A 26,960-nucleotide genomic window follows, 5' to 3' on the forward strand; every position below is an offset into this window, starting at 1 on the left:
TGGAGGTTGGCACAGTACAGGAACTAGCAAAGACCTAGACCAGGAGGACTGCTGTATCAAAGGATTTATTGCAATGGCAGTTTCCATCTATGTAATTCACAGAAGCTGGTACTGGAGGGAAAGTTCCAGGTGGCATGGGATGGAAAGCTTATTCAAAGTCGAGCATGTTATGTTCAGCATTGTTTTCCATCCTTGGTTCAGCTCTGTTGTTGGCCATAATTTGGCAGTGGCCATTCATTTGGGTTTCAGCTGGCTGGTCATAATTCCTACAGAAAATGTGGCACAGATATTACAGCAGTGCCACTATGTGATACGACTGTTTCTACAGATTGTCCTGCTTCTGATAGGATAAGATATATCTGTGGCAGGGCAGTTGCAGTATGTACTGAAAGAGTGCATTTGACAGGTCTTGCACCTGGGTCTTCCACAGGGAAGGGGTTGATGTTGGGTATGGCATAAGGATGGAATAGGGTATTTCGTATGTTAGGTGATTGGTGGAACACCTCTTTGGGAGGGTTGGGAAGGACTGTGGACAGAATGTTCCTCATTTCCAGGCATGATGATAAGTAGTCAATGCCCTGTGATAAGATATGGTTAAATTGTTCAAGTCAGAGGTAATATTGGATGAAACAGGTGGTAAGTAAGGGATGATGCTCCTTTGCAGTTGATTCAGAATGATGGTTGGAGGCTTAGAGGTGTGCAGGGATATGGTCAGGGAAATCTGTATGTTGACTAAATTTAGGGGTAATGCCTGCCTGCAAAGGCCTCAGTAAGATCTTCTGCATACTATGCAACAGATCACCTGTTACAGCACTTGCAATATCCGTTGATGATCAGGCTGTATGGCAGGAGCTTTTTAATGTGGAACAGATAGCAAGGAAATTGATGTCCAGGAAGGTAACATACTGGGCTTTGAAAGAGGAGATAAATTACATTGGGGAGAAGTCATTGAGGCTTTGGAGGCATGAGAACAGTGTGTATTGACCCAAGGCCAAATACAAGAATGGGGTTAGACAGATGATACGCATTAAGACAATTATCTCTGCAGATTTAGGTGACAACTAAGGGGTACAGTGGTATGGTTCATATTTAAGAGGACAGTACTTCAGGTCCCTATGCAGGCATGCAGATTTAGGTTTTCTGCAATTTTACTAAATTTCTTAAGTGAAATGCTGAAATTGTTCCTGTGAAAGGGTACAGCTAATTTCCTTGTCAATCATTTATCAAACTGCACTTGGGTCCATTTCATCCACAGCAGGATGTTAAAACCTCTCCTTCTCTTTTTTGTTCCTTTCTTGAAATGTCACATGTTTTCCTTTCTCCATTAGTACCTGTGGTCTTCACAAATCTTGAATAGTTCATTTCACAAGAAGTCAAGCAGTGTATCTGTCCTCTCCCTTATCTACAAAATGACTTTTCATCATTCTCCTTTTAGCATGTGGGTTTTGTTACATTACACTATAGTGTCTTGTTAAATATGTATGTGATGTAACAGTTATGCAAGCTGTTTATCTTACAAAGATTTCTTCACCAGTTGTGACAACTGAAATTTGGCACTAGACCACTATGGATCCCAGATCTCCCATGTCTCACAAGCCGTCACCTAGACCAAATCGGCCATCCATGTGTACATTCAGTACTCTATTGTAACAGACATTTCCCTAAGAGGAACATTATCATAACTTTCTTCCCTGTCATGCTGTTCCCTTACACTCTATATATTGCTCATGGTGTTCAGGAGCAATTTTCATAGGCTCAACTGAATTTGTTACATCTCTTACCAATTTCTTATCATCATAAACATTACAGTAAAGAACCAATGCATGTGTTCACTTGAAACAGTGTTAGACATTACTTGTCAAAGTTTTCAGTATCGATACATCATAATGACAATTCATGTGAGGAAATTTAACAATATAATACATTTTTTATTCCCTAGCATCTCAGTTACCACTCAACTAATACCATACTACCAAGCTGGAATTTTATTCATTATATTAATGCCATGTGTAAAATGACTGCTATTTCACATGCTGTTCATGAAAATTTGAGTACTAGTATACATAAACTCATTGGCATCACAATGCCAGCAACTATAAAGCTTCTGGAGAGTTTGGAATTTCCAGAAAGAATATTGTTCCAGAAACAATTTAATAATCACCTTAAAACCAAAATATGTATGTGAACAATTCATAACAATAGTTAAAACTTATCAATAACTACCATTCCTAACTAATATGAAGTTGTGAGGGAAGTAAAAAAACTGAACCATAGTCAGCTAAAATTAAATTACAAATTAAATATGAAAGTAATATTTATTTCCCACAACTAATCACAATGTTAAAGTGATAATTACAATGTTTGTTAAATATCAAACTATTTCAAATTACTATTGCAGGTTGTTAAGAACTTGTAACACTTAACACAAGAAGTGCAAGCTGGTAAACCAGGTAAGGCAAGACAGGAAATGAAAGGCTGTTAGACTGTGCATGATTAAGGGGAAGATAAATGCCACCTATAGGAAAATTAGAGAGACCTTTGAAGCACAGAGAGGTGCCTTAGGAATTTCAAGAGCTGAGATGGCAATCCACTACTAACAAAAGAGGAAGCTGAAATGTTGAAGTAAAATATGGAAGGACTGTAGAAGGTAAATTAATTTCTAGAGAATATTTTAGAAAGAGAAGAGGAAGTAAATGAACATAAGGTGGGACATAAAGTCAAATGAAGTTTCCTGGTGTAGACAGCATTCCCTCAGAATTATTAAGATCCTCGGGAGAGCCAGCTATCTTATGTAAAAGATATATCAGACAAGTGAAATCCTCAGATTTCAAGAAGAATCAGTAAATCCTATTCCAAAGAAGGCAGGTGATGATATGTATGAATATTACCAAATTCAAAAGGAAAGCAGACCTACATTTGTAGACCTAGAGAAAGCTTTTGACAATGATGACAGGAACACACCCTTGGAAATTCTGAAGGCAGCACAGATTAAAAAAACATAGACTGAAAAGCTATCTACAGCTTGTACAGAAACCATGCTGCAGTTTTAGGAGTCAGAAGGTGTGAAAATGAAGCCATAGTTGAGGAAGGAATGAGAAGGGTTGCAGCCTCTCCCCAGTGTTATTCAGTCTATACATTGAACAAGCAGTAAAGTAAACCAAGGATAAATTTGGAAAGAGAATTAAAGTTCAGGGGGGAAGAAATAAAAATTTTGCAGTTTTTTGATTGCATTGCCAAAATTTTTGATCATCCAAAGATACAAAATATCTGACAGAGAGCAAAGTAAACTTTGAAAGTAAAGTGTAAAAGTTTCTTTTTGACAACTCCTTCTATTCCTTAGAAGAATTTCTGTCATAGTAATGTGTAAAAGGAGCTGGGTAAAAATTGCTAACTCTCATGTGTATATTTAATAATAAAAAATAAAACAAAAAACTTATAAATGTTCTACATGTAGCCATATTTACAAAATAATTTGTGTAGTGAATGTAAAATGGCTTGTTGCTTATCATAAAAATTTATCATAAAAATGTTCTGTGGTATCTGTCACTGAGGGCAACCTTTGCTCAAAAGTCAGTTTCAACCTTTGTTTAAACTTTCCCATGCTTCTGTTAGAGCAAGTAATTCATGTAGCTTCAGTAAATGTAACTGTTATAACTGTTTCTACCTAGTATTGGCTTCTGTTCTCACAGGTATTGGACTATTTCAGCAGAACTACCACTGCCCAAGTGGTGAATAAGGTCTTCTTTTTAACAATCACTTTCAAAAAGATTTATTCTAGAGTTGTCTAATATGTATTTGGTATGGGCATGGTTGCAGGTAATTGCAGCTGAAGGTGAACAAAAGGCTTCAAGAGCCTTACGTGAAGCATCTGAAGTTATTGGAGACTCTCCTGCTGCTCTCCAGCTCCGGTATTTGCAGGTAATTAAAATAAGAAACAGTATTTTAGCACTAATGATAAAAATAATTCTTCTATAGAGCACTCATTTATATTGTACATAATTCACTGGGTTGGCATCCTTACCAATTTGAATTAAAGAAAGAGAAGATTCAATGAAGAACTAAATGATTCTGGTCAGTCTTTTGATTAGTTAGTGCAAGATTGTTCATGTACATTAAACAGAATCCTGTAAAACAATACAGTGACACAATAAGGGTACTTAACATTGGGGATAGGCTAAATCTAAAAAAAATTCAGAGCCTGTGTTGCAAACAGAATAAAAAATACATGATTTTCTTCAACATACATCTCTTACAGTGATGATGGTACTAAAATAATGGAAACTTCAGCATATACAGAGGAATAATGACCACCATTCTTTGTATGTGCCATCAACTTCTCTATCCATACTCTAAAAACCACTGTGAAGTGCATGTAAACTTTAAATTAATTTTTCTGTATCTCTTTTAAAGTCCGAATCTGTTATACTACTGGGTTTGAAAGTTATATTTAAGAACTGAAACTGCAACACCCAAATATGCAGTTTGTGTTGTTTAAGAAAAATACATGGAATAATTTATTGATTCCACCAAGCTAACAGAAAACTAAACTAAACTCTGCCTGGACAGGCCATAAAGGGCCAATGGTACCAAACAGTACCATGTCATCCTCAGCCCACAAGCATCACTGGATGCAGATGTGGAGGGGCATGTGGTCACCAAACCAGTCTCCTGACCATATGTCAGCTTATGACACTGTGAAGCTAACAAAGCATCTGAAATCTTTGTAGGCATTTACACGCACTGACTGTCATCACAAATTCAGAAACAGTGTTAATACGTGACATATATAATAGTTGCGATTATGCTGCACTTGTGAACTTTTAAATACTGACTTAGTAAAAATAGACCAATGAGCAGAAAAAGTTGAAATATTGCATTAATCACATTAGTATTTGTGCTGCAGCATGGAGAAATGGTTTTCCAGATAGGATATTGCTGGCAAAATGTGTGGAATAAGGCAGTTTAGCTTACAGCTGTTGATCTATCATGAAATATGTTATACCTTATATTCAAAATCTTTAAAAATTTCTTCAAAAGGTATGTTTACTTGAGTAAATACACATTAAAATTAAGGATCAATAATTGTCTGAAAGGTGATACTGCTGCCAAAATCTGTAAAAAGCATACTAGTAGTTTACAACTGACAATATAAGTGAAATTTTGTGCAACATTTTCAATTGTTCAAAAATACACCATCTATCACGCATTAGTCAATGAAGGTACTGGGGAACCACTGAAAATACTAAAATATTCTAATACAGTATGGTAAAAATGTCTAATCTGACACATACAGCAATGAGGAAACAAGAAACCAAAAGCTGACAATATTAAACAACATTTAACAATTCTTCTCAGATTCATGTACAGACATATAAATAGACTTTTCTCATTCAATTCAGTTTCTACATTTTGCTTTGCATTTCAGTGATGGTCTAAACAGTTTCTCAAAGATGTAATTATTTTTACATCAGAGTAGGACCATTTCAATATCAGTAGATCAACATCTATAGGTAGAGAATTATCAGTTTATTTGTGCATGGTTCATTCACTTAACCATTCTTATCTGATATTTTTACCAAGTGAAGTGGTGAAATGATTAACACACTGGACTTGGGATGACAATGGTTCAAATCCACATCTGGCCATCCAGATTTAGCTTGTGCTATGTCTCTAATGATCTCAATGCCAATTAGGTGTTAAACCCTAATCTTCCTTCCTCACATCTCACAGTTTGTTTAATTTCTTCATAATTTTCTTTGAGTCTTGTGGAATCTCCTTTAATATGTGAGTTTCTCAATTGTTATTGCTCTGTCCTATGAATTCACTTTGCTAGACAGTTGTGCACCTCCTTTTATGCCTTCTTCCTTGGGAAGTATTTGTGTATGTTTAGTCTTCCATTGCAATTTATGTGTGCACACAGAAAAAGGACAGAAATTTATTGAACAATGGAAAATTCAGGGTGTAATACAAACAACATGAAAAGGATAGATTGCTACTCATGACTTATGGTATTTTGTGGACTATAAGATGCACTTTTTCTTTGAAAGATTACCTCCAAAATTCAGGTGCATCTTACACTTGAAATTAATATAAAAAGTTGAGTGTTTGATTTGAAATTCATGCCAGTCTTAAACATGGCCATACATTCTATGCTGCAGTAAACTTATCTCTATATGGCAGCATTGTATTCAACTGAGAGCAGCAATGTGCTGATGTGATGAATATGATTTGCGGGATTCACAAGCTTGTTAACACTGTCTCCCTTCCACCCCATCATCACAAACCCAAAACATTATCTAGCCTATGATTTATCATTGCACTCTACACTGCCAGTGAACTTGAATTGAACGTGATTTGTGTTGTTGGTAATAGTACAATATTTCTGTTAGTAGTTAGCTTCATAATGGAAAAAAATAAAAGATACTCACATGACGTGGGTTATAAATTCATTGTAATAGTATATGCAGAAGAATATGGAACCAGTGCAGCTGAGTGACATTTCAGCCCTCCACTAACAGAAAAAAAGCCATTCACGATTGGTGGGCTAGTAAAGATGAACCTCAAAAAGTGAGGAAGACTGAATGCACAAATAGAGGACCGACCGACTGCAAAATGGGCAACACTAAAAGGTGACATATTGCAGTGGAGTCAAGGACAGTGTCAAAATGGCACTGGAATTTCTACAAAAATGATCCAAATACATGCTCATAAGCTGGTATTACAGTGGAACTTAACAGATTTTAAGGGTGAACTTGGTTGGTGCTACAGGTTTATGAAATGTCATGAACTTAGCATGTGCATCAAAACCAGAATATCTCAGAAAATTATACAAGTGTATGAAGAGAAAACATTATCTTTCAGTTACTTTATTATTAAACATCAAAAGAAAACCAGATGGAACTAACCCAAATAGTGAACATGGACAAAAGTCCTCTGATATTTGATGTGCTGAGTAACAGAAGTGTTGCTATGAAAGGAGCTAAAAATGTAACTATAAAAACAAAAGCGCTGGCAGGTCGATAGACACACAAACAAACACAAACATAAACACAAAATTCAAGCTTTCGCAACAAATGGTTGCTTCATCAGGAAAGAGGGAAGGAGAGGGAAAGGCGAAAGGATGTGGGTTTTAAGGGAGAGGGTAAGGAGTCATTCCAATCCCGGGAGCGGAAAGACTTACCTTAGGGGGAAAAAAGGACAGGTATACACTCGCGCACACACACACACACACACACACACACACACACACACACACACACACACACACATATCCATCCACACATACACAGACAAGCAGACATTTGTAAAGACCTTTACAAATGTCTGCTTGTGTCTGTGTATGTGTGGATGGATATGTGTGTGTGTGCGAGTGTATACCTGTCCTTTTTTCCCCCTAAGGTAAGTCTTTCTGCTCCCGGGATTGGTATGACTCCTTACCCTCTCCCTTAAAACCCACATCCTTCCGTCTTTCCCTCTCCTTCCCTCTTTCCTGATGAAGCAACCGTTTGTTGTGAAAGCTTGAATTTTGTGTGTATGTTTGTGTTTGTTTGTGTGTCTATCGACCTGCCAGCGCTTTTGTTTGGTAAGTCTCATCATCTTTGTTTTTAGATATATTTTTCCCACGTGGAATGTTTCCCTCTATTATATAACTATAAAAACAAATAAACATGAAAAAATGCACTACACTGTTGTCCATTCATGTTGTGCTGATGGTACCAAATGTAGTCCAATGATCATTTCCATGTACAAAACAGTTCCAAAGCCTTCTGAAATACCTCCAGGTTTTGTTGTTCACATAGATGACAAGAGTTGGATGGATGACATTGGTATGAAATTATGGATTAACAGAGTGTGGGGAAGAGAGAAGGTTCTTTATTGAAAAAGAGTTCTCTTCTTGTGCTTGATCAGTTTAACAGACATTTGGAAAATTCTATGAAACAGAAACTGAGACATGGGAATACAGAGCTTGCTGTTCCAGGAGGCCTTACTTCAAAATTGCTACCTCTTGAATTCTTGATAAATAAACCATTTAAAGTGTATATGAGAGAGGAATGCAACAAATGGATGATGGATGAAACCCAACACGAACTCACACCAAAGGGAGCTTTAAAATGACCTACAATCAAACAGGTGTGTCATTGGATGAAACATTCATGGTCTAGAGTGAGAGAAGACATTATTGTTCAATCTTTCAAGACATGTGGCATAAGTAATGCTCTTGATGGCAGCAAAGATTGTCATATATAAAGGGGGCAACAATGATGACAAAGAGGAAGATGAAAAAAAAGAGGAAAGTTCAGTTGATGATTTTTGGGGATTTTAAAGGTCAGTTCAGTTTTATAAACTAAGAATTTTTTTAGTCTAGCTATGCAATCTAATAATAAAAATAGTAAAAATGTTATTTTAAAAAAAATCACTTAAAATTGTGGTACATATTGAAGTCCATAGCGTCTTACAGTTCATAGCATCTTATAGTCTGCAAAACAGAGTAGAGCAGGTGTTGAGTTGCAGACATGCACAATGAGAAACAATGCTGGATATTTAAACTTTTGGACAAGAAGTTTCTTCTTCCAAACTAGCATGACACTCTGGTGCTGCAGACCATCTGCATACTTGACTGCACCTGACTTGAGCAGTGGTCTGCTGGCATGAGTGGTGGGAATAAGGAGGAGGCAAGGGACAAGAGGGGGAGGGATAGCAAAGTAGGGGTTGGAGAAGATGATGTGCTACCTGTGGGAGCATGCAAAGATGTGGTAGTGACAGAATGGGCTGCAAGGTGCAAAGTAAAAAGGTTTCACTTGAGGCAGGGGTTGTGGGAGTGATGAGGGGGGAGAAAGAGAGAGGGGAGGACTGAATAAAAGGAAAAACTATTAGGTAATAGGTTCATTAGTGGGGTAGAAGGCACATGTAGTGTTGGAGTGTATGCAGGGAAGGGGATAGGTAAGTGGAGGACAGGAACAAGTGAAAGTTGAGGCTAGGGGTATTGTGGGAGTGAAACATACGTTGTAGGAAGAGTTCTTACCAGTGCAGTTCAGAAAAGCTGCTGATAGTAGGAAGAATCTGGTTGGTACAGGCTGTGAACCAGTCATTGAAGTGAAGCATATTATGTAGGGCAGTATGTTCAACAGCTGGGTAATTTTGCTGTCTCTTGCCCCTTGTTTGGTGGTGTCCATTCATGTGGACATACAGTTTGTTAGTTGTCATGCCCACACAGAAACTGGCACTGGGGCTACAGCTTAGTTTGTATATCATATGACTGCTTTCACATGTAGCCTTGCTTCTGATGGGGTATGAGATGCCTGTTATGGGACTGGAGGGGGTGGTCATGGGAGGATGTGTGGGACAGGACTTGCATCTAGGCCTATTTCAGGGGTATGAGCTGTGAGAAAAGGAGTGTGGATAGGTTCAGCAGGCAGCAGAATATCACTGTAGGAGGGAAGGGATGGTGATTTCAGGACATGGCAAGAAGTAGTCCAAAGGGGACTGTTTGACACTACAAGTGCAACAACCTTGGATGGCTAGGCTGTATGGAAGGGATTTCTTGGCTTGGAATGGTGGCAGCTGTTGCAGGGAAGCTATTGTTGGTGTTTGGTATGTTTTATGTGGACAGAGGTAGTGAAGTATCTGTCCTTGAAGTGGTGATCAGTATAGAAGAAAGTGGCTTGTTGAGTTGAGGAGGATTAGGTGATGCAAAAGGGGGAGAAGGTGTTGAGGATCAGGAAGAATGTGAACAGGGTGCCCTGATCCTTGGTTCAGATCATGAAGGTATCATCAGTGAATCAGGTTAGGGGTTTCGTATTCTGAGTGGCTAGGAAGGCATCCTCTATATGGTAAAGAATAGGTTGACATAGGGCAGTGCCATGCTTGTGTCCATTGTTGTATCATGGATTTCTTTGTAGGTGATGCTTTCCTAAAAGAAGTAATTGTAAGTGAGGATGTTGTTGGTCATGGTGACCAAGGGAGGAGATTGTACATTTGGAGTTAGCCAGGCATTGGGAAAGGTAGTAGTATCAAAGCCATGAGCATTGGGGATGTTGGTGTAAAGGGAGGTAGCACTGACAGCAATGACAGGGAACTGGGTGATAAAGCAACAGGAATTGTGGAGAGGATAAAGCAAATGGTTGATGTTTTTTGTGTGGGAGGATAATTTACAGGTAATAAGCTGAAGGTGTTGGCCCATCAGAGCAGAAATTATCTCTGTTCTGTGGAGGCACATTTACCGTTGACCATGGGTTGTCCTAGGTGATTAGGTTTATGGACTTTAGGAAATGTGTAGAAGGTAGGAGCATGGGGAGTAGTGGGGGGTGACGTGACAGATAGGCTCAGTAAATAAATTCTGAGGATGGACCTAAGGATTTGAGGAGGGACTATAGATTCTGCTGGATTTCAGGAATGGGGTCGCTGTGGCAGGGTTTGTAGGTGTCTGTATCTAACAGTTGCCAGAGTCCATGTGCCAGTAATCAATGCAGTTCATAACCTCAATGATGGAGCCTTTGTTGGCACATAGGATTATAAGGTCAAGATCCCTTTACAGGTTGTGGATAGCAGTTCTTTCTGTGGATGTAAGGTTGATTTCTAAATTTTGAGAATGATGTTGAGGCAATGTTCAAGGTTAGGAAACAGGGGATGACTTCAGGGCAAAGGGAGTGGTTCATGGATGGTCAAAGGAGAGAACTCAGTTTATAGCTTTTGTAGGTTTAGAGAAAGCTTTTGCCTACGTTGGCTGGATACCTTCTTTGAAATTTTGGAAAGCTGTGGAGGAAATATAGGAGAAATTTGAAAAGTGAACTAAAAATCAGGGAGAAAGGGAGACAAAATAAAAACTTTGCAGTTTTTTTATGACATTTAATTCTGTCAGAGACAGCAAAGGATTTGGAATAATAGTTGAATGGAAAAATAAATAGTGAGCCAGCCAGTGTGGCCATGCGGTTCTAAGCGCTTCAGTTTGGAACCGCGTGACCGCTACGGTCGCAGGTTCAAATCCTGCCTCGGGCATGGATGTGTGTGATGTCCTTAGGTTAGTTAGGTTTAAGTAGTTCTAAGTTCTAGGGGACTGATGACCTCAGATGTTAAGTCCCATAGTGCTCAGTGCCATTTGAACCATTTGATAAATAGTGTCTTGAGAAAGCTTGTAAGATGAATGACAATAAAAGTAAAACACATGTAATAAATTGCAGACAAATTAAATCAAGCAATGCTGAGGGAATTAGATAAGGATATGAGACACTAAAAGATATAGATGAGTTATGCTATATTGGCAGCATAACAACTGATGATGGCAAAAGCAGGGAATATATAAAATCCAGAATTTCGAGGGCAGGGAAAGAATTTCCAAAAAAGGGGAATTTGTTAAATTCTAACAGTAATGTCTTAGGAAGTCTTTTCTGAAGATATATGTCTGGAGTAAAATTTGAGCAACAAGCATTCAGACAAGAAGAGAACAGAAGCTTTCAAAATTTGGTACTATAGAAGAATGCTGATAATTAGATAGGTAAATCTAATAACAAATGAGGAGGTGCCAAACTGAATTGGGAAAAAAGATATTTGTGGTGCTATGTGGATGGAAGAAGAGATTAGATGATTGGACATGGAGGAATCATCAGTTTCTTAATGGAAGAAAGCACACGAGATAAAAACTGTAGATGGAGACTGAGGCTTTCATATAGTATGCAACTTCAAATTTATGTAGGTTGTGGTAGTAATGTAGAAATGAGGAGGCTTGCACTGGATAGACTAGCATGGTGAGTTGAATCAAACTGGTCTTAGACTGAAGACCACAGCAATATCATACAAAAATGGAGATATCATAGAAGAGGGTAGGAGCATGCCTACATCATCACTGTGTCTTCTCAAATGTGGCTGTTTCTGCTGTGAAAAACAGTGCTTTAATTTCTTGGTAAATATGAACCTATCCCCTGCAATTCAGCACAGATACTGTAAAGTTATGAATACTGAAACCTCTATGGCACACTGGCTCTTGAAAACAATGTGAGTGGACTGAACCACATCAGTAGCACTACGGGGACACATTTTGACTTCTTTAAAGCATTAGATATAGTACACCACAGTATTTTATTGGAAATATTAGACAATACTTTGATAAATAGAATAGTTAAAAATAGTTTTCCAGTATTATCTTGGAAATGGTATCAGGCAGTGGAAGTCTGACAGAATCAAAGCATTAAATTGGCATAAAAAATTGAATCAATAACAGTAGGTGTTTCACAAGACTGTTTGTTATGATAGCTCCTATTCCTTACTCATATTAAGGAAAACAGGGTCCCATTAAACTACACTATGTGATCAAAAGTATCTGGACACACCCAAAAAACATACATTTTTCATCTAAGGTGCATTGTGCTGCCACCTACAGCCAGGTACTCCATATCAGCGACCTCAGTAGTCATTAGACATTGTGAGAGAGCAGAATGGGGTGCTCCATGGAACTCACAGACTTCAAACATGGTCAGCTGATTTGGTGTCACTTGTGTCATACATCTGTGCATTTCCATGCTCCTAAACAACCCGAGGTCCACTGTTTCTGATGTGATAGTGAAGTAGAAACATGAAGGGACACATACAGTATAAAAGCGTACAGGCCAACCTCATCTGTTGACTGACAGAGACTGCCAACAGTTGAAGAAGGTCGTAACATGAAATAGGCAGACATCTACCCAGACCATCACACAGGAATTCCAAACTGCATCTGGATCCATTGCAAATACTATGACAGTTATACAGGAGGTGAGAAAACTTGGATTTCATGGTAGAGTGGCTGCTCATAAGCCACACATCATGCTGGTAAATGCCAAACGACACTTCGCTTGGTGTAAGCAGCATAAACATTTGACGACTGAACAGTGGAAAAACATTGTATGGAGTGACAAATCATGCTATACAATGTGGCTATCTGATGGCAGGGTGTGGGTATGGCAAATGCCTGGTGAACATCATCTGCCAGCTTGTGTAGTGTCAATAGTAAAATTTGGAGGCGGTGGTGTTACGGTGGGGTCATGTTTTTCATGGAGGGGCTTACAACCCTTGTTGTTTTGAATGGCACTATCACAGCACAGGTCTACGTTGATGTTTTAAGCACTTTCTTGCTTCCCACTTTCGAAGAGCAATTCGAGGATGGTGATTGCATCTTTCAATATAATCAAGCTCCAGTTCATAATGCATGACTTGTGGAATGGTTACATGGTGATAACATGCCTGTAATGGACTGGCCTGCACAAGGTCTTGACCTGAATCCTACAGAACACCTTTGGGATGTTTTGGAACACTGACTTTGCACCAGGCCTCACCAACTGACATTGATACCTCTCCTCGGTGCAGTACTCTATGAAGAATGTGATGCCATTCCCCAAGAAATCTTCCAGCACCTGACTGAATGTACGACTATGAGAGTGGAAGCTGTTATCAAGGCTAAGGGTGGGCCAACACCATATTGAATTCCAGAATTACTGATGGAGGACACCATGAACTTGTAAGTCATTTTGAGCCAGATGTCCAAATACTTTTGATCACATAGTGTACGTACACATTATAATGTCTGCTGATGATGCAAGTATCATTATAAGGGATGTAAATCAGGCGTTATGAAACACTGCAAAAAGAGTTCTGGAGTATATGTAAAACATGTTTGACCAAAATTTGCTTGATGTGAATTTTTGAAAAACAAATTTTATTTCTGTTAAGAAATTGCCCGGCAAGCAGTTGTAACCACTTATTAGAGAAGGTCTACCTGACAGGAGGCTCTGGTCACACAACATTTTATTTAGATATGGTGGTACAGTAACTTCTTGTGGTTGCAACTTGGTGGAAACGTTTAAGTACGAAATTATGTTTATGACACAGTAAAACAAATTTCATAATGGGTCTTACCTAGCAAAAATGGACAGTATGAATAAATACAAGTATTCAATTAATACCTCACAAACAATTATTTGTTCAACCAAACATACTTCCTTTGCCTTGTATGTTCATCCAAAAAAGTGTAATTAACATAAAGCTAGATTAAATTAATCATGTACATTGATAATTAATTCTGATCTCCACCCATACAATACAAGGGCATGTAACAACTTCTGTATAATGAAAGTAAATTAGATTACCAAATAAAAACATCAAAGCAACTTGGGTATTAGACTGTATAACAAATTTGTTGATGCCATAAAGGTAATTAAGATCTCTGCTGTGCTTAAGAATACTCTTTTCAAATATCTGGTACTAAACTACTTCTATGATTACTTAGATCAAACACAATACACATTTGTTGAACCTTGCAGTAAAGGACTGTAATGTCATTATTTAGATCAAATGTTAATGTTACATTATTAGTCAACATTTTTCTCTGCTTCTATTATTTTATACTTCCATCAACACCAGTGGTTCCCAATCTTTCTTAGATCATTACCCCTGAGTGCAGTCATACATTAGTACTATCCCTGCCCTCTGCCCGGCCTGCTGTCTGTTGCCCCATGTTGTGCACATTATCACCAACTGTAGCACCTAACTAAACTGTAAAATGAAAGACTTTTCTTGGGGCACTTTTATTTTTGAAATGATGAAATATGAATGACATTTAGTTTGTGTGTGTGTGTGTGTGTGTGTGTGTGTGTGTGTGTGTGTGTGTGTGTGTGTGTGTGTGTGTGTGGCAACAGGGGGGGGGGGCAATGTTTCTGTTTTTGAATCTAAGTTCAATACTCTGCATACTGCTTCCTGCTCCAGCTACACAGTTTTGATTTTACTATTGCCAGAGTGACAGTTAGGATAGATTCCGGTCAAACAATTTGAGTCGTTGTACTCATTGTGGCCAGCCTATCAGTTTGTTTATTGCTACTTATTCCTGTGTCACCAGGGACCCACAGCCTCACAAGGGCTTCATTGCATTCTGCGATGATCTTTGGTCTCATTTCAGGGGCTGATAGAGAATTCAGTGCTGTTTGGCTGCCTGAATGAATGCAAATGCCACAATCTTTGTAGCACCTATGCAAGTTCTCCTCTGTGCTCATTCTGATAACAGACATTTCTGACTGGAATACTGCAGGCAAGTTTTATAGAGAGACAGCTCTCACTAGTGTAGACAGTGTCTGTAAATCTCGGCCCCAGCACCTTCATGTGTTTTTGACTCATCAGTAAACTAGACTATGTCCCTGAATGATATCATGGTTCATTCTTGTAGAGTCTTGTACCACAAGGAAACAACAGAGAGAATGTTGTTATTGGTGGCCACTATCCTCTTTCTGCAATGCAAATGCACACATGGATTAATATGGTTCTTTATCTACGTGAATTGGGAACATTTACTCTAGATGAACTGGAAACATTTACTTAACTTGAATAGAGTCCACGTTTTATGATACAAGATCATCAGTAATAGTGCTCTTACACACTGATATCATGTCAGTATCAGTAATCTTGCTACTTGAAACTTTCAGTTTCTCACTGTTAGTAAAAAACAATTCTGGCTGAGGTAAACTAGTCCCACTGTAGTCACTAATCTGGTCGCTATGTACTATCATAGCCTGTGGTGAACTAAACCCATTCTGAAAGTAAACTGACAGGCACCAAATGAGATTGAGAGAGGCTTTCTGGTCAGTGGCAACAGCAGCCTAAATAAACTCTGTCAAGAGGGCGTTGGTGGCATGTTGCTTTTGGGTGTGTCTCCAGCCTCTCTCATGGTAGACGTGTCTCTTGCAGCATCTTCTAATCGATTTCTGTGCTTCACCTTTGCCGACTGGTGTGCTGGTGACAGCTTATGCCAGCACAGTTCTTCCATAGTTCACTATTACCAAATGTTACCTTGAAAAGTACTGAGTGAGGTGTCAACCAGTTAGCACACTGGACCTGCATTGGTGGAATGATCGTTCAAACCCACATCCAGCCTTCCAGATTTAGGTTTTCTGTGACTTCCCTAAATCGCTCCAGGTGAATGCCAGGATGGTTCATTTGGAAGGGCACATTTGATTTCCTTTCCCATCCTTGATGCAGTTTGGGCTGGTGCTCTGTCTCTAATGATCTCAATGTCAACAGGATGTAAAACCCAATTTTCCTTCTTTTCTTAAATTGAAAGGTTTACTGAAGCAGCTGGAAGTTATTGTATAGTCAAATGGCATTTCTCTGAACATTCCTATATTTACCACATTCATTATATTTGTGTGGGATTCTGGATATACTATAGATTTCCTGTTATTTCCAGTTTTTAACCTGTATGTCCATACCACTGCCTCCACTTGACACATAGGAGCAATAGGGACATGTACAACATGGTCTGCATCCCAGCAGTGGATATGCTGCTAATTCTGCCTGTTATGGCTAAGCAGACCAAACTCTTAACCTTGCCAAGTTCCTAAGCAACCACCTTTTGTCCTACTTTATTCCATCATACTGTAGCCCCATAAATTATCGTAGGTCTTATTACAGTAGTGTATATCCAGTACATACTGCTGGGACTTAGATTCCTGTTTTTACTATAAACACTTCTAGCAGACACAAGAAAGTCTATAATCTTGGAATATATATTCTTTATGTGAAGGGTCCATGATAGTTACTTTGACACTTCAGTGCCTCCTCTACTGGTAGAGTTTGGTCAAGAAGCTTGAGTTCAAGTTCATGTCCTGGAAATGCCTCCTTGTGAGTGGTGCTATAATAGTATTCTTTGGACTGATTCTTACACCCTGTTTCCTCCACCAGTTCAGTGCTCATTGTGCCGTTGTTCTAATTGTAATAAAAAAATCTGCCATATATTATTATGGCTAAATCATCTGTGTATCCTTGAAAAAAGTAATCTTTAGCATTTAACATCTGATGAGTTCATTCACTGTTAGGTTCCACAGCAGTAGTGACAAAACCCCTTCTTGTAGACATCCTTTGCTTTTGTTAATCACTGTCTTCTTGTTCATCATGGTGGCTTCTGCCTTTTATCTACTCAGAATTGTCTTAATTCAACTCCATATGGAGCAATGCCCTGCTCTTCTGCAGCTCTAATCATGGATTTGAAGGTCGTATTGCTTAAGCCCCCTCGGTATGGTTCAAATGGCTCAAAGCACTATGGGACTTAACATCTGAGGTCATCAGCCCCCCCACCCCCTCAGTATCCAGGAAGACGCAGATAGCAATTTTCTGGAAGCTTTGAGCTTTTTCCACTTACTCAGCACGTTGGTGAATTGCTGTTTCACTATTTGCCTTGTTGATGTGTGTGTTGATTTTCATGTAGAGGAATCTCAGTTAACCTCCTTTCCCTAACATACACATTAATGAGTTTCTGTAATGGTGTTAGGAGGAAGGATGACAGACTCATTGGTCTCATATCCTTACCCTTGGCATGATCAATTCTCCCTGCCTTCAGAATGAAAATAAACTTCACTGTCCTCCAATCATTATGAATGACTCCAACTGCTAGTATAACTCCACACAATCCACATAGGAATCTAATTAAGTCCTCTCATACCTGTTGCTGTAGAGACAGAAAGATTAAATATGGGTCTGGTAACTTGAATGGTTTAAATGTTTCCACTACCCACTGGCATTTAAAAAAACACACACACACATGTTCTCTGGCTGATTCCCAGTTCTCCCTTTGGTTTCCTGTAAAGCAGTACCTCCCAGGAGCTGAATTTTGGTCTGTGTTATCTACCAGTGTGTGCTGATGGAAGTGAGTCTTGAGGAGCATATCCAGCATCTCACATGCTGTCCTTGTGTACCTACCATCCTCCTTTGCTAGAGTGCCTCATATTTTAGTGAGGATTTTATGAAGTCTGATGTAAGAAGCTGTACTTTGCACCTCTTCACAGAATACCTTACAGGATCATAGTTCTGCTTATTTAACCACAATGCTATAATTGGCAAGGGCTTCCCAATATTTTGCCCACTGTCCTTTCCTTCTTCCGACATTGAACAACCTTCTTACCTGCTTCCTTAGCAATTCCATATTGTTGTTCCACCAAGATACATTCTTGTTTCTGCATTTCATGGCCATTGGACAGTTTCTTAAGTAAGAGGTCATAATAGCAGACATCATTTTGGCTGCATTTCTTCAAGATCTACTGAATTTCTTATTGAAGCTCTGACTTCAGATAAGTGTGAGTTTAGGTATTCTCCAAATGAGCCCTAGTCTGCTTTCATAGGAGTCCTATAGGTCATGGTCTGTTAAACATTCACTGTAACCTCAGATTTATTATACATTTGGCCAGATAAATGTGGCTCCAATGCCACATGCTATTATGAATTTTTCATCCCACAGCATAGTGTGTGCTGATATGAAACTTCCTGGCAGATTAAAACTGTGAGGCTGACCAAGACTCAAACTCAGTGCCTTTGCATTTAGAAGATAGCAGATGAGTTACTGGACAAAGTAAAGCTGTGAGGATTGATCATGAGTTGTGATCAGGTAGCTCAGTTGGTAGAGAATTTGCCTGCAAAAGGCAGAGGTCCTGAGTTTGTGTCTCAGTCCAGCACAAAGTTTTAATTTGCCAGGAAATGTCACATGCCAATATCTGGCACAACTAACCATTAAGATGGACCCAAAAGATATGTCAGTTGCTTCTCCTGTTTCTGAAGGTAGATTCCCCACCCCTATTCAAGATCTCAGAGTTGCTCCCAGGTAGATATTTGGTTAGGTACTCACTTCTGCTGATGATGTTACTGCTTCCCCATTCCAGTTTGTGAGCAGTGGCATCACAACCAATTAACAGTGTTCATTCAGCTGTGAACAACTGTCTACCAAACTCCTCACTATCTAAGGAAGGAGGCTTATTGTTCTTATAAGAAAAGCAAGCTGAGGCTGGTATAGTTTCCCTCATGCCTCACTTCCTTATTTTGTTTCACCCTGATGGCCACTAAGCCTCTGGAACAAAAGTTCACCATCGGCAAAATTCCATTTTTGACATAAATGTATGTTCTGGAGTTTTTTAGTTTTCTAGCATAAATCAAGTTACCTCCAGTTTCTCCAAGCCCTGAAATTCCCTCTTTATTACATATATAGTTCTGTGATGTGATTAATTATCCTGTCAGTAATCTGTGAGAACCCTAAATAAAGTTTCAGGTCCTGTTCCCACACTGCTCTCAGTGATTCTTTGCTGACCCACCATAAAGGCTTGGCCACCCAGTACAGACTTTTGGTTGATTAACCTCCAATCCCCTGCTGAGACCTTATGGTTCTGTACTCTTATTTTCTTGAACAGAGTCTTTGAGGGAGCATCCTTAAGAAGTGTCACTTGCCAGAGTGGTATATTTGCAGTCCTGAAGAGTTCAGCTACTTTTTCGACCAGCAGCTTTGCCTCCTCACATGGAAGTATCTTGAGCACCACTTTCTTGAGCCAGTCCACTGTTCCAGGCCCTCCCAGACAAAGATTAAAGCATCTTTACCCAAATAGACTGTGTAAATTTGGGGCCTGGACTTACATCCCCCACAACCCTACCCCTCCAAAATTGTCTCATAGGGAGCCACCTAAACAGCACCTCCAGGTGTGAGATGATGTTGATAGTGGACATATTTACTGGATAATCACTGTTCTAAAAACCAAGACTACAATACTTCAGGTCTGTCATCCTATTTCTTGCCTTGAGAAAAATCAGTTATTGACAAATCTGTCCAATTAATTAATATTTCTTACCTTGGATTTTTCTGGATCAGATTCTCCTGAGAAGTGGAAATATTAGACTCCTGTTTCCCTTCTTGTGATGATTTACACTTCTTGGACTGCTCTATCACCAAATACAGTTGTGGAAACAGCTTCCATCAGTTCCAACCTCAACACTTTGGTGTTTGATGCCTCATTGAGTCATCGGTTTTTGTTTTGTTTTCTGTGTTCTCCATTTAGGTTCCATGAGAAACGGGAAATTATCAGCTCAACACCCTGGAGCCCCAAACAGTGAAAGATTAATTACTCAGGGAAGTTGCCTGGTACCTTGAGGCTTCATTCATCATACATTTTTACATGTGCCAATGCACCCCTTGGTAAGGAGTGCATCACACCTTAGGTTGGGAGCCTGGGGAAGGACTATGGAGATAGATGTGGGAGAGATGGGGCATCATGGAAAATGCTTCATCTGGCTCGTCTGCTGAGGCCTGTCCAGCATTGCTGACCCACACAGCAGCAGGACTGCAGCCAGCATAGCCTTCAGCTCCATGCAAATACACAAGTTTCTCCACCCACGTGAACAAGACAGTGTCACCTGGAGTGGTAAAAAGTTTGGCACACAGTTATTTGTATGTTTGTCAATTCAAATGTGTCTCACTGATATTATGGTCATAGGATATAACATTTTTTTTCAAATTGTGAAGTAAACAGTTTTATGTTTCTGAACGCTTAAAGCAAGTTGCTAGTCATTGCCCACTTTGAAGTCTTATGAAGATCTGACTGAACATCCATGCAGCTTCTTTCAGACTGTACTTCATTATAGATAAATGCATCATCTGCAAATAGTTTTAAATTGGTATTAATAGTGCCCACAAGGTCCTTAATACACAACATGAACAATAAGGGACCCAACACACTTCCTTGGGGCATAACCAAGTTATTTCTACATCTGTTGATGATCCTCCACCCTAGATAACTTTCTGTATCCTCACAGAAAAAAAAAGTAAGTATAGGTGTGATACCGAGTCAAAAGCTTTTCATAGATCAGAAAATACTGCATCACCCTGATTGCCATCATCAACTATGTCCAGTATGTCATGTGGGAAAAGTGTGAATTGGGGTTTGTATGACCAGTGTTTCAAACTAAATGCTGGCTGGCATGGAGGAGACCATTCTATTTAAGACACCACATTATCTTTGAGCTCAGAATGTGTTACAAATAGCTCAGCACAAACTGGGTATAGAACCTGACAGGGATCCCATCAGGCCCTGGGACATTGTTCAGTTTTAATGATTTCAGCAGTTTCTCAACACCACTGTCACTAATATTAATTTCATTTATTTTTGCAATGGTATGAAATTAAATTGTGGCAATACTCCAGGTTTCCCTTTATATAGGAATGTTTGGAAACAGTGTTAAGCATCTCTGCTTTTGCTTTTCTGCTCTCAATTTCATTTCCTGTCTCATCCATGAGAGACTGGACACCAACTTTGGTCCCACTCACAACCTTTACATATGATCAGAATTTATCCAGGCTTTATGGAAGATCTTTTGACAATATTCTGCTACAGTAGTCACTGAAGGCTTCACACATTGTTCTCTCAGTAACCAAACATATTTCATTCAGTTTCTCTCTATCTATAGCCCTATGCTTTGTTGTACACCTATTCTGCAATAGACTATGTTTCTTTAGAACTTTCTTTACAGTGACTGTATGCCACAGAGTGTTCCTCCTGTCATGAACTGTTCATCTGGTTCATATTTATCTTTTCATGGTCAATTATTCTTTTAAACTCGTGCCATAATTCTGCCACATGCTCCCATCCTAAGCTAAAAGTTTCAAGTTATTCATTGAGATGTAACATTACTGTTTCTTTACCTAATTTTCTGAACATATTGCAACAATGGAAACTCCTAGCTAGATTAATATACAGAATAAAGGAAATGCTACCACTCACCTATAGCTGACAAGTGGCGCATAGACACACAACAGAAAACAATATTTGCACTAGCTTTTGAGCTCTTGCTCTTTCTTTAATAAGTCCACACATTCATACACACAGACTGCCAAACACACATGCCTATGACTGTTCTGAGACTGAGAGTCAGTATCACCATGTCCATTGGTGTGTGTGTGTGTGTGTGTGTGTGTGTGTGTGTGTGTGTGTGTGTGTGTGTGTGTGTTTTAGGATATCTGTGTGAATGTGTATACTGCCATTGCAGAAAGAGCAAGGGCTCAAAAGCGAGAGTAAACACCGTTTTATGTGGCGTGTGTCGAAGTGCCATCCATTAGTTACCTATAGGTGAGTGGTTGTCTTTCCTTTATTTTATGTATTGCTGAACATATGTATACATATTTTTACTTGTTTTTGTTGCCCTTTGTACTTCCTTGGTAGTCATTTTTGCTAAAACTGCCTCATAGGCACTGATACCAGCTTTGATGTGCACATCCCAAAAAGTTCAGCTCTATTTGTTCCATTTTGATCTAATAGATTTCCATTATGAGTGATGTTTTGAACTATATGTTCTAGGTAGTTTTCAGAGAAATAATTTAATTAGGGTACACAGGGTGTCTTGCCATGCCCACCACTAAGAAATCTGTATTTTTCCCTACTGATTGTTGGGTGGGTAAAGTCTCCTCTGATAATTAGAGAGTGTTGGGGAATTTATGCAGAAGCAAACTGAGGTTTTCTCTTAAGTTTTCAGTTACATCAAAAGGTAAGTCTGTTACTTGATAGAAGGATCCAGGTATAATGTTATGCTGATCCTTGTTATTGTGATGCCCACAAAGTATTGCATACAGCTTCAATTTGCATCTTTGTGGATTTGAGTTTCTTGTCTACTATGACAAATACATTACTTCCATTTCCCATTAGCCTTTCCTTTCAGTTTAAACTTAAATTTTTTCCCAAAAATCTCATTGCTCTACTTCATGTTTTAACCAGCTTTCTGTACCTAGAATTATGTGAACTTCACTACTTTTAAGAAACACCTCAAACTCTGGCACTTCGTTGCAAATGATTTGGCAGTTAATACTCTCACCTGTGGGGGACATTTCCTTAGATAACATACTGATGTTTCTTGGTTTTCTACAGCTATTGTCATCTGGACTGGAGTGAATGGAGAGCTTCCTAATTAAAATAAATAAATTTCTGTGCACTCCCCAAACAGTTATCTTCCTGGATAACAACCTCCAATATGTAGCCTGCACCTTATCCAGGTTCCCTTGTTCTCAACCATATGACACAAGCACAGGAAGTTATGGGTTTTAGTGTTGTATGATTGCCGAATCCAATGATGGACACTATACCACATGTAATAAGCACACACATACAGTTATATACATTCTTGATTCTCTGTGCATGTGTGTACACTTTCGCATGTGGCCACAGACTGCTGCAAAGAGCTTGCCAAGAGAATAGATATTACAAGCGACTTGGTTGATAGTCGCCACATATTAGCCGACCCCCCCCCCCCCCCCCCCCCCTTTTCCAGAGTGTGGAGCACGAAACATAAATATTGAGACTGAGACATACATTTAAAGGAAACACCCAGGAGAGAGGGAGAGGGTGTTTAAACCAAAACCATACCTTACATTACATTAGTAAATGAAGTCTTCAAGCCAGCGAGTGGGGCAGATGGTCCTTCCTGACCAGATGAGGGATCTGGGAAGGGGACAGATGGTTGTGAGGAGCTGGGGTAGCAGACCTGAATGCCTGTTGCGATACATAGTACTTTTTCCATTGATGGGTCAGTGCCAACAGGCAAGGGGACATACTGGAGAAGATGAATGTGGGTTAAGTTGTCATTGGGAGAACTGGCTTGTTCGTAGAAGATACACACATTATCTGGCTGCATAACAGAAAACACTTTAGAGCTGAAAATAAAATCTTTGTTGACATTCACTACCACTTCTGTATATGAGCTGACAGAATCTCCACAGGAGTCGGTGGTGGTGACATCATACGTTCCGAGGCAGGCCCCTGATACGTCACTGAATCCTAACAGGGGAGAGACAGTGGACTGCCTGTAGGAGGGGAAGTCATCACACACATCACTCTCCATGAGAATGTCACACACACCTGTAGCACTGTCACACGACTGGGAGTGGGTAACATCACACGTGCGTGATTGGGCATCACTCATCCAAGGACTGTCAGTGGATGCCTCGTGCGAGGTAGGTGTAGCAGGGGTTGGGGCTGACTGGGTGGGGTATTGGGCAGTTCTCCCAGAGACCACCTGTGTTTAAGGTTGCAGACAGATACCGTTTGATGTGTGCCGTTAATGAACACTTTGAACGTGTTAGTACGCCACAATATGACTTTGTGCGGGCCTGAGTATGGAGATCTGAGTGTTGGTCAGATGGTGTCATAGTGCACCATGATGTAAGTGCATGACGCCAAGTCCTTATGCAGAAATATGGGAGGGAGCGAGTGTGGTCGAGGAGGACACACGCAAATGTTAGTGATTAGCTCTTTGACATGCCTGATGAATGTCGAGTCACAGATTTGATCTGGAGGAAGTGAAGGCTCAACTAGCTCTCCATACAATATTTCTGCCAGGAATGCACCAAGGTCCTCTTTGAACATGGCCCGAAAGCCCAACATCACCCATGATAAGGCATCAGCTCACTCACCTCCATGGCAGTGCCAGCATTCGACAAGCCTACTGCTCTGGGGGTGGTATACTGTAGTCCTAAATCTTTTCACCCCACACAGTTCTCAAAGCTGTTGGAAGAGGGCATACTGAAACTGGCGGCCCTGGTCATTGGTGATAGAAAGTGGGCAGCCGAGGCACAAGATCCACATTAATAAAAGGGCTCGGGCCACTGCATCAGCTTGTCACGAACCCACTCTACTGTGCAGGAAAAGTTATCTCCATAAGGACATCGTTACGGTGTGGCTAATGGCTGTACAGTACTTTAGTAGAGCTGGCCATGATGTCTCCTTTGTTGATGCTGCTAAGTCTGCGTTGTCCATGTGGCTTCTCTATGTCTAGGCGATGATTCCTTTGCTGCTCTGGGTCCAAGAAAAGGTGCAGGTTTTTTAATTATCACTGGACTATCGAAATCATGACACAGTATTCCACAGTTTCTTTGTATCAAAAACACACTTTTATTGTCAAAACTAGATACACAACTACACTCAACTGCGGCCAACACTCAAGTGGCCGAAAACCCATTGTAGACCAAAGATCACGGTCATAAGCTACAAAGAACATACAATTCCAATATTGATTATTGATCGCAACACCTAACTTAGTATTATCTTAAGCAAAAGCTTTTTTAACATGACTTTAGTGTATAATAAAATCAAATGATGTCTATTTGTCAGTTCCATTACAATAGCCCCCCAAGAATTTTGTAAGTATGAAAATGCGAACAAAATTCTGACACGAGAATAATGGAACTGCCAAGAATATGATTTTAAATAAATTAAAAGTTTTAATAGGATTGTTTCCTTTTAATTATGCTAATACTGAAATTGTTATACTGAGTAAAGGAAAACATACAATTTTTAACCTTAGAGTAAATGAAATACAAAAGAAGATTCACAATTTTCACTTAGAAGAGTTCATAATGTTGTAGCACTTCACATGAAACCATTGAAAGACTGTAACTTTTAACTGCAGGCTTGTTTTATTTTCTTTTGTTGCCCACTTTTCACACTACTTACAGTCTGTCCCACATTGTCCATCTGCACATAGGTGACTTCCATCAAAAGGTCTGATTTCTGCTTGTCCTGCAGTGCGTCTGTTTTCAAATCTTAGCTGTTTGTATCGCTTCATTGACTATAATGCCATGTTATCTAAAAATCACATACAGAGATCACCTTTTGGTTACAAAATGTTTGTATGTAAGTACATGGTTAGGATACAGAGTTAACCTTCTGGTAATGTTTATCTAGTGGGAGAAGTTTACAGTATCTGTCTGAGTAATACTACACAGATATGAACTGGTCCAAAAAAAGATCCTTTAAATAATAACAAATTCAATACACATGTAATACAAATGCATTAACATATTGGGTGTAAAATGTCTTATCACAAAGACATTACTCCAAGCATAAAAAAATTAAATTGTTTTCAAAAGTAAAGGTACAGGCAGTTTATTACAAGGGTTCATATTCACAGTAAAAGTGCAAAGGTAGAATCATGGATGAAAGTTTTGGAATGGTACGTATCTATCAAAATTAAAAAATATTACTGCCTATGCATTTGCAGTGGTTGAGAGAGAAATATACAGTAATTCATGTGGTTTACTGAAAATGATTGTCTCCTTGTAGAGTTGGACATTTCAAGAATTTAAGTGTGTAGTAATTAGGACTCTGCCTTTAAGAGTAAAAAATTTAAAAAACTTAATTGTTGCAAGACAGATTTAGTGCTGATTAGTGGTTTGTATTTTAAATGATGTCTCAACAAGTGTGGTGTGAGAGCTACACAAACTAAAATTACACAAATTATCAAACGTCAATCAAATTGCATAAACATACAGAAATATCAAAAACTAACATGGCTAGCATATTACACAGAAAATTCATTGCAAACACTTCATACAGTGAATAAATATTAAACAAATAATAAACATTTTCAAAGGCACAAAACTGTATCAAAATCAGACAATTTTTTATATACAAAATTTCCAGTGAAAAACTTTTGTTGAGTCACCTTTTAACTTTCTCAGACTAGTCTTATCCCTTTTGTTTATACAATTTCAATGAAACAATATTCCATAGCCCGAGAACTTTCCTGGATTTAGGATACACCAACCGGTATGCATTTGGGTGTGGATGCTCTACAATTTCGAATGGATCCATGTATATATCAAAGAATTTCTTTATTTCAGAAGTTAGAATTTTTGATTTCTAATGTGATTTTACTAAAACATAATCTCCTACTTTAAACTTGGTTGCTTTGATCTTGCCATCATGTCGTCTTTTTCTAATTTCCCCCTGTTTTATCATTGTTTCTTTGACTATGGCTTCACGTTCATGCATAGTCATCATTGTGCATGATGGAAATTCTACGAGTTCAGTGATAATGTTGTCTGGTTTTAGATGAAACATAATTTCATAAGGTGAAAATCCTGTGGAAGTGTGCTGCAAGCTGTTCATAACATCTTCAAAGTCTCGTACATGGTCGTACCATGTAGGATGTTTATGACTGCAATATGTACAACATAAACGTCCAATCTCGCACATATACCTCTCAGCTGGGTTTGACGGTGGATTATATACAGATATATCTTAAGCAAAAGCTTTTTAACACGACTTTAGTATATAATAAAATAAAATGATGTCTATTTGTCAGTTCCATTACAAGCTGTGATAGCAGTGAGAGGAATTACCTCTACCTAGTGGGTAAATCTGTCAATGGCA

The 26,960-nt window shown here is 39.1% G+C and overlaps 1 protein-coding gene across 4 annotated transcripts in view; it reads left to right on the forward strand.

Annotated features, from left to right (window-relative positions):
- The window catches only part of LOC126187961 (band 7 protein AGAP004871), a 499,920-nt gene that overhangs the window by 466,422 nt on the left and 6,538 nt on the right, over positions 1 to 26,960 (forward strand). For all 4 annotated transcript variants that reach the window (XM_049929341.1, XM_049929339.1, XM_049929340.1 and 1 more), the window contains exon 8: positions 3,817 to 3,918. In XM_049929341.1, the coding sequence (XP_049785298.1) occupies positions 3,817 to 3,918 (102 nt within the window). The remainder of the gene's footprint in view (positions 1 to 3,816; positions 3,919 to 26,960) is intronic.

This window comes from Schistocerca cancellata, chromosome 5 (assembly GCF_023864275.1).
Source record: "Schistocerca cancellata isolate TAMUIC-IGC-003103 chromosome 5, iqSchCanc2.1, whole genome shotgun sequence".
Lineage (NCBI taxonomy): Eukaryota > Metazoa > Arthropoda > Insecta > Orthoptera > Acrididae > Schistocerca > Schistocerca cancellata.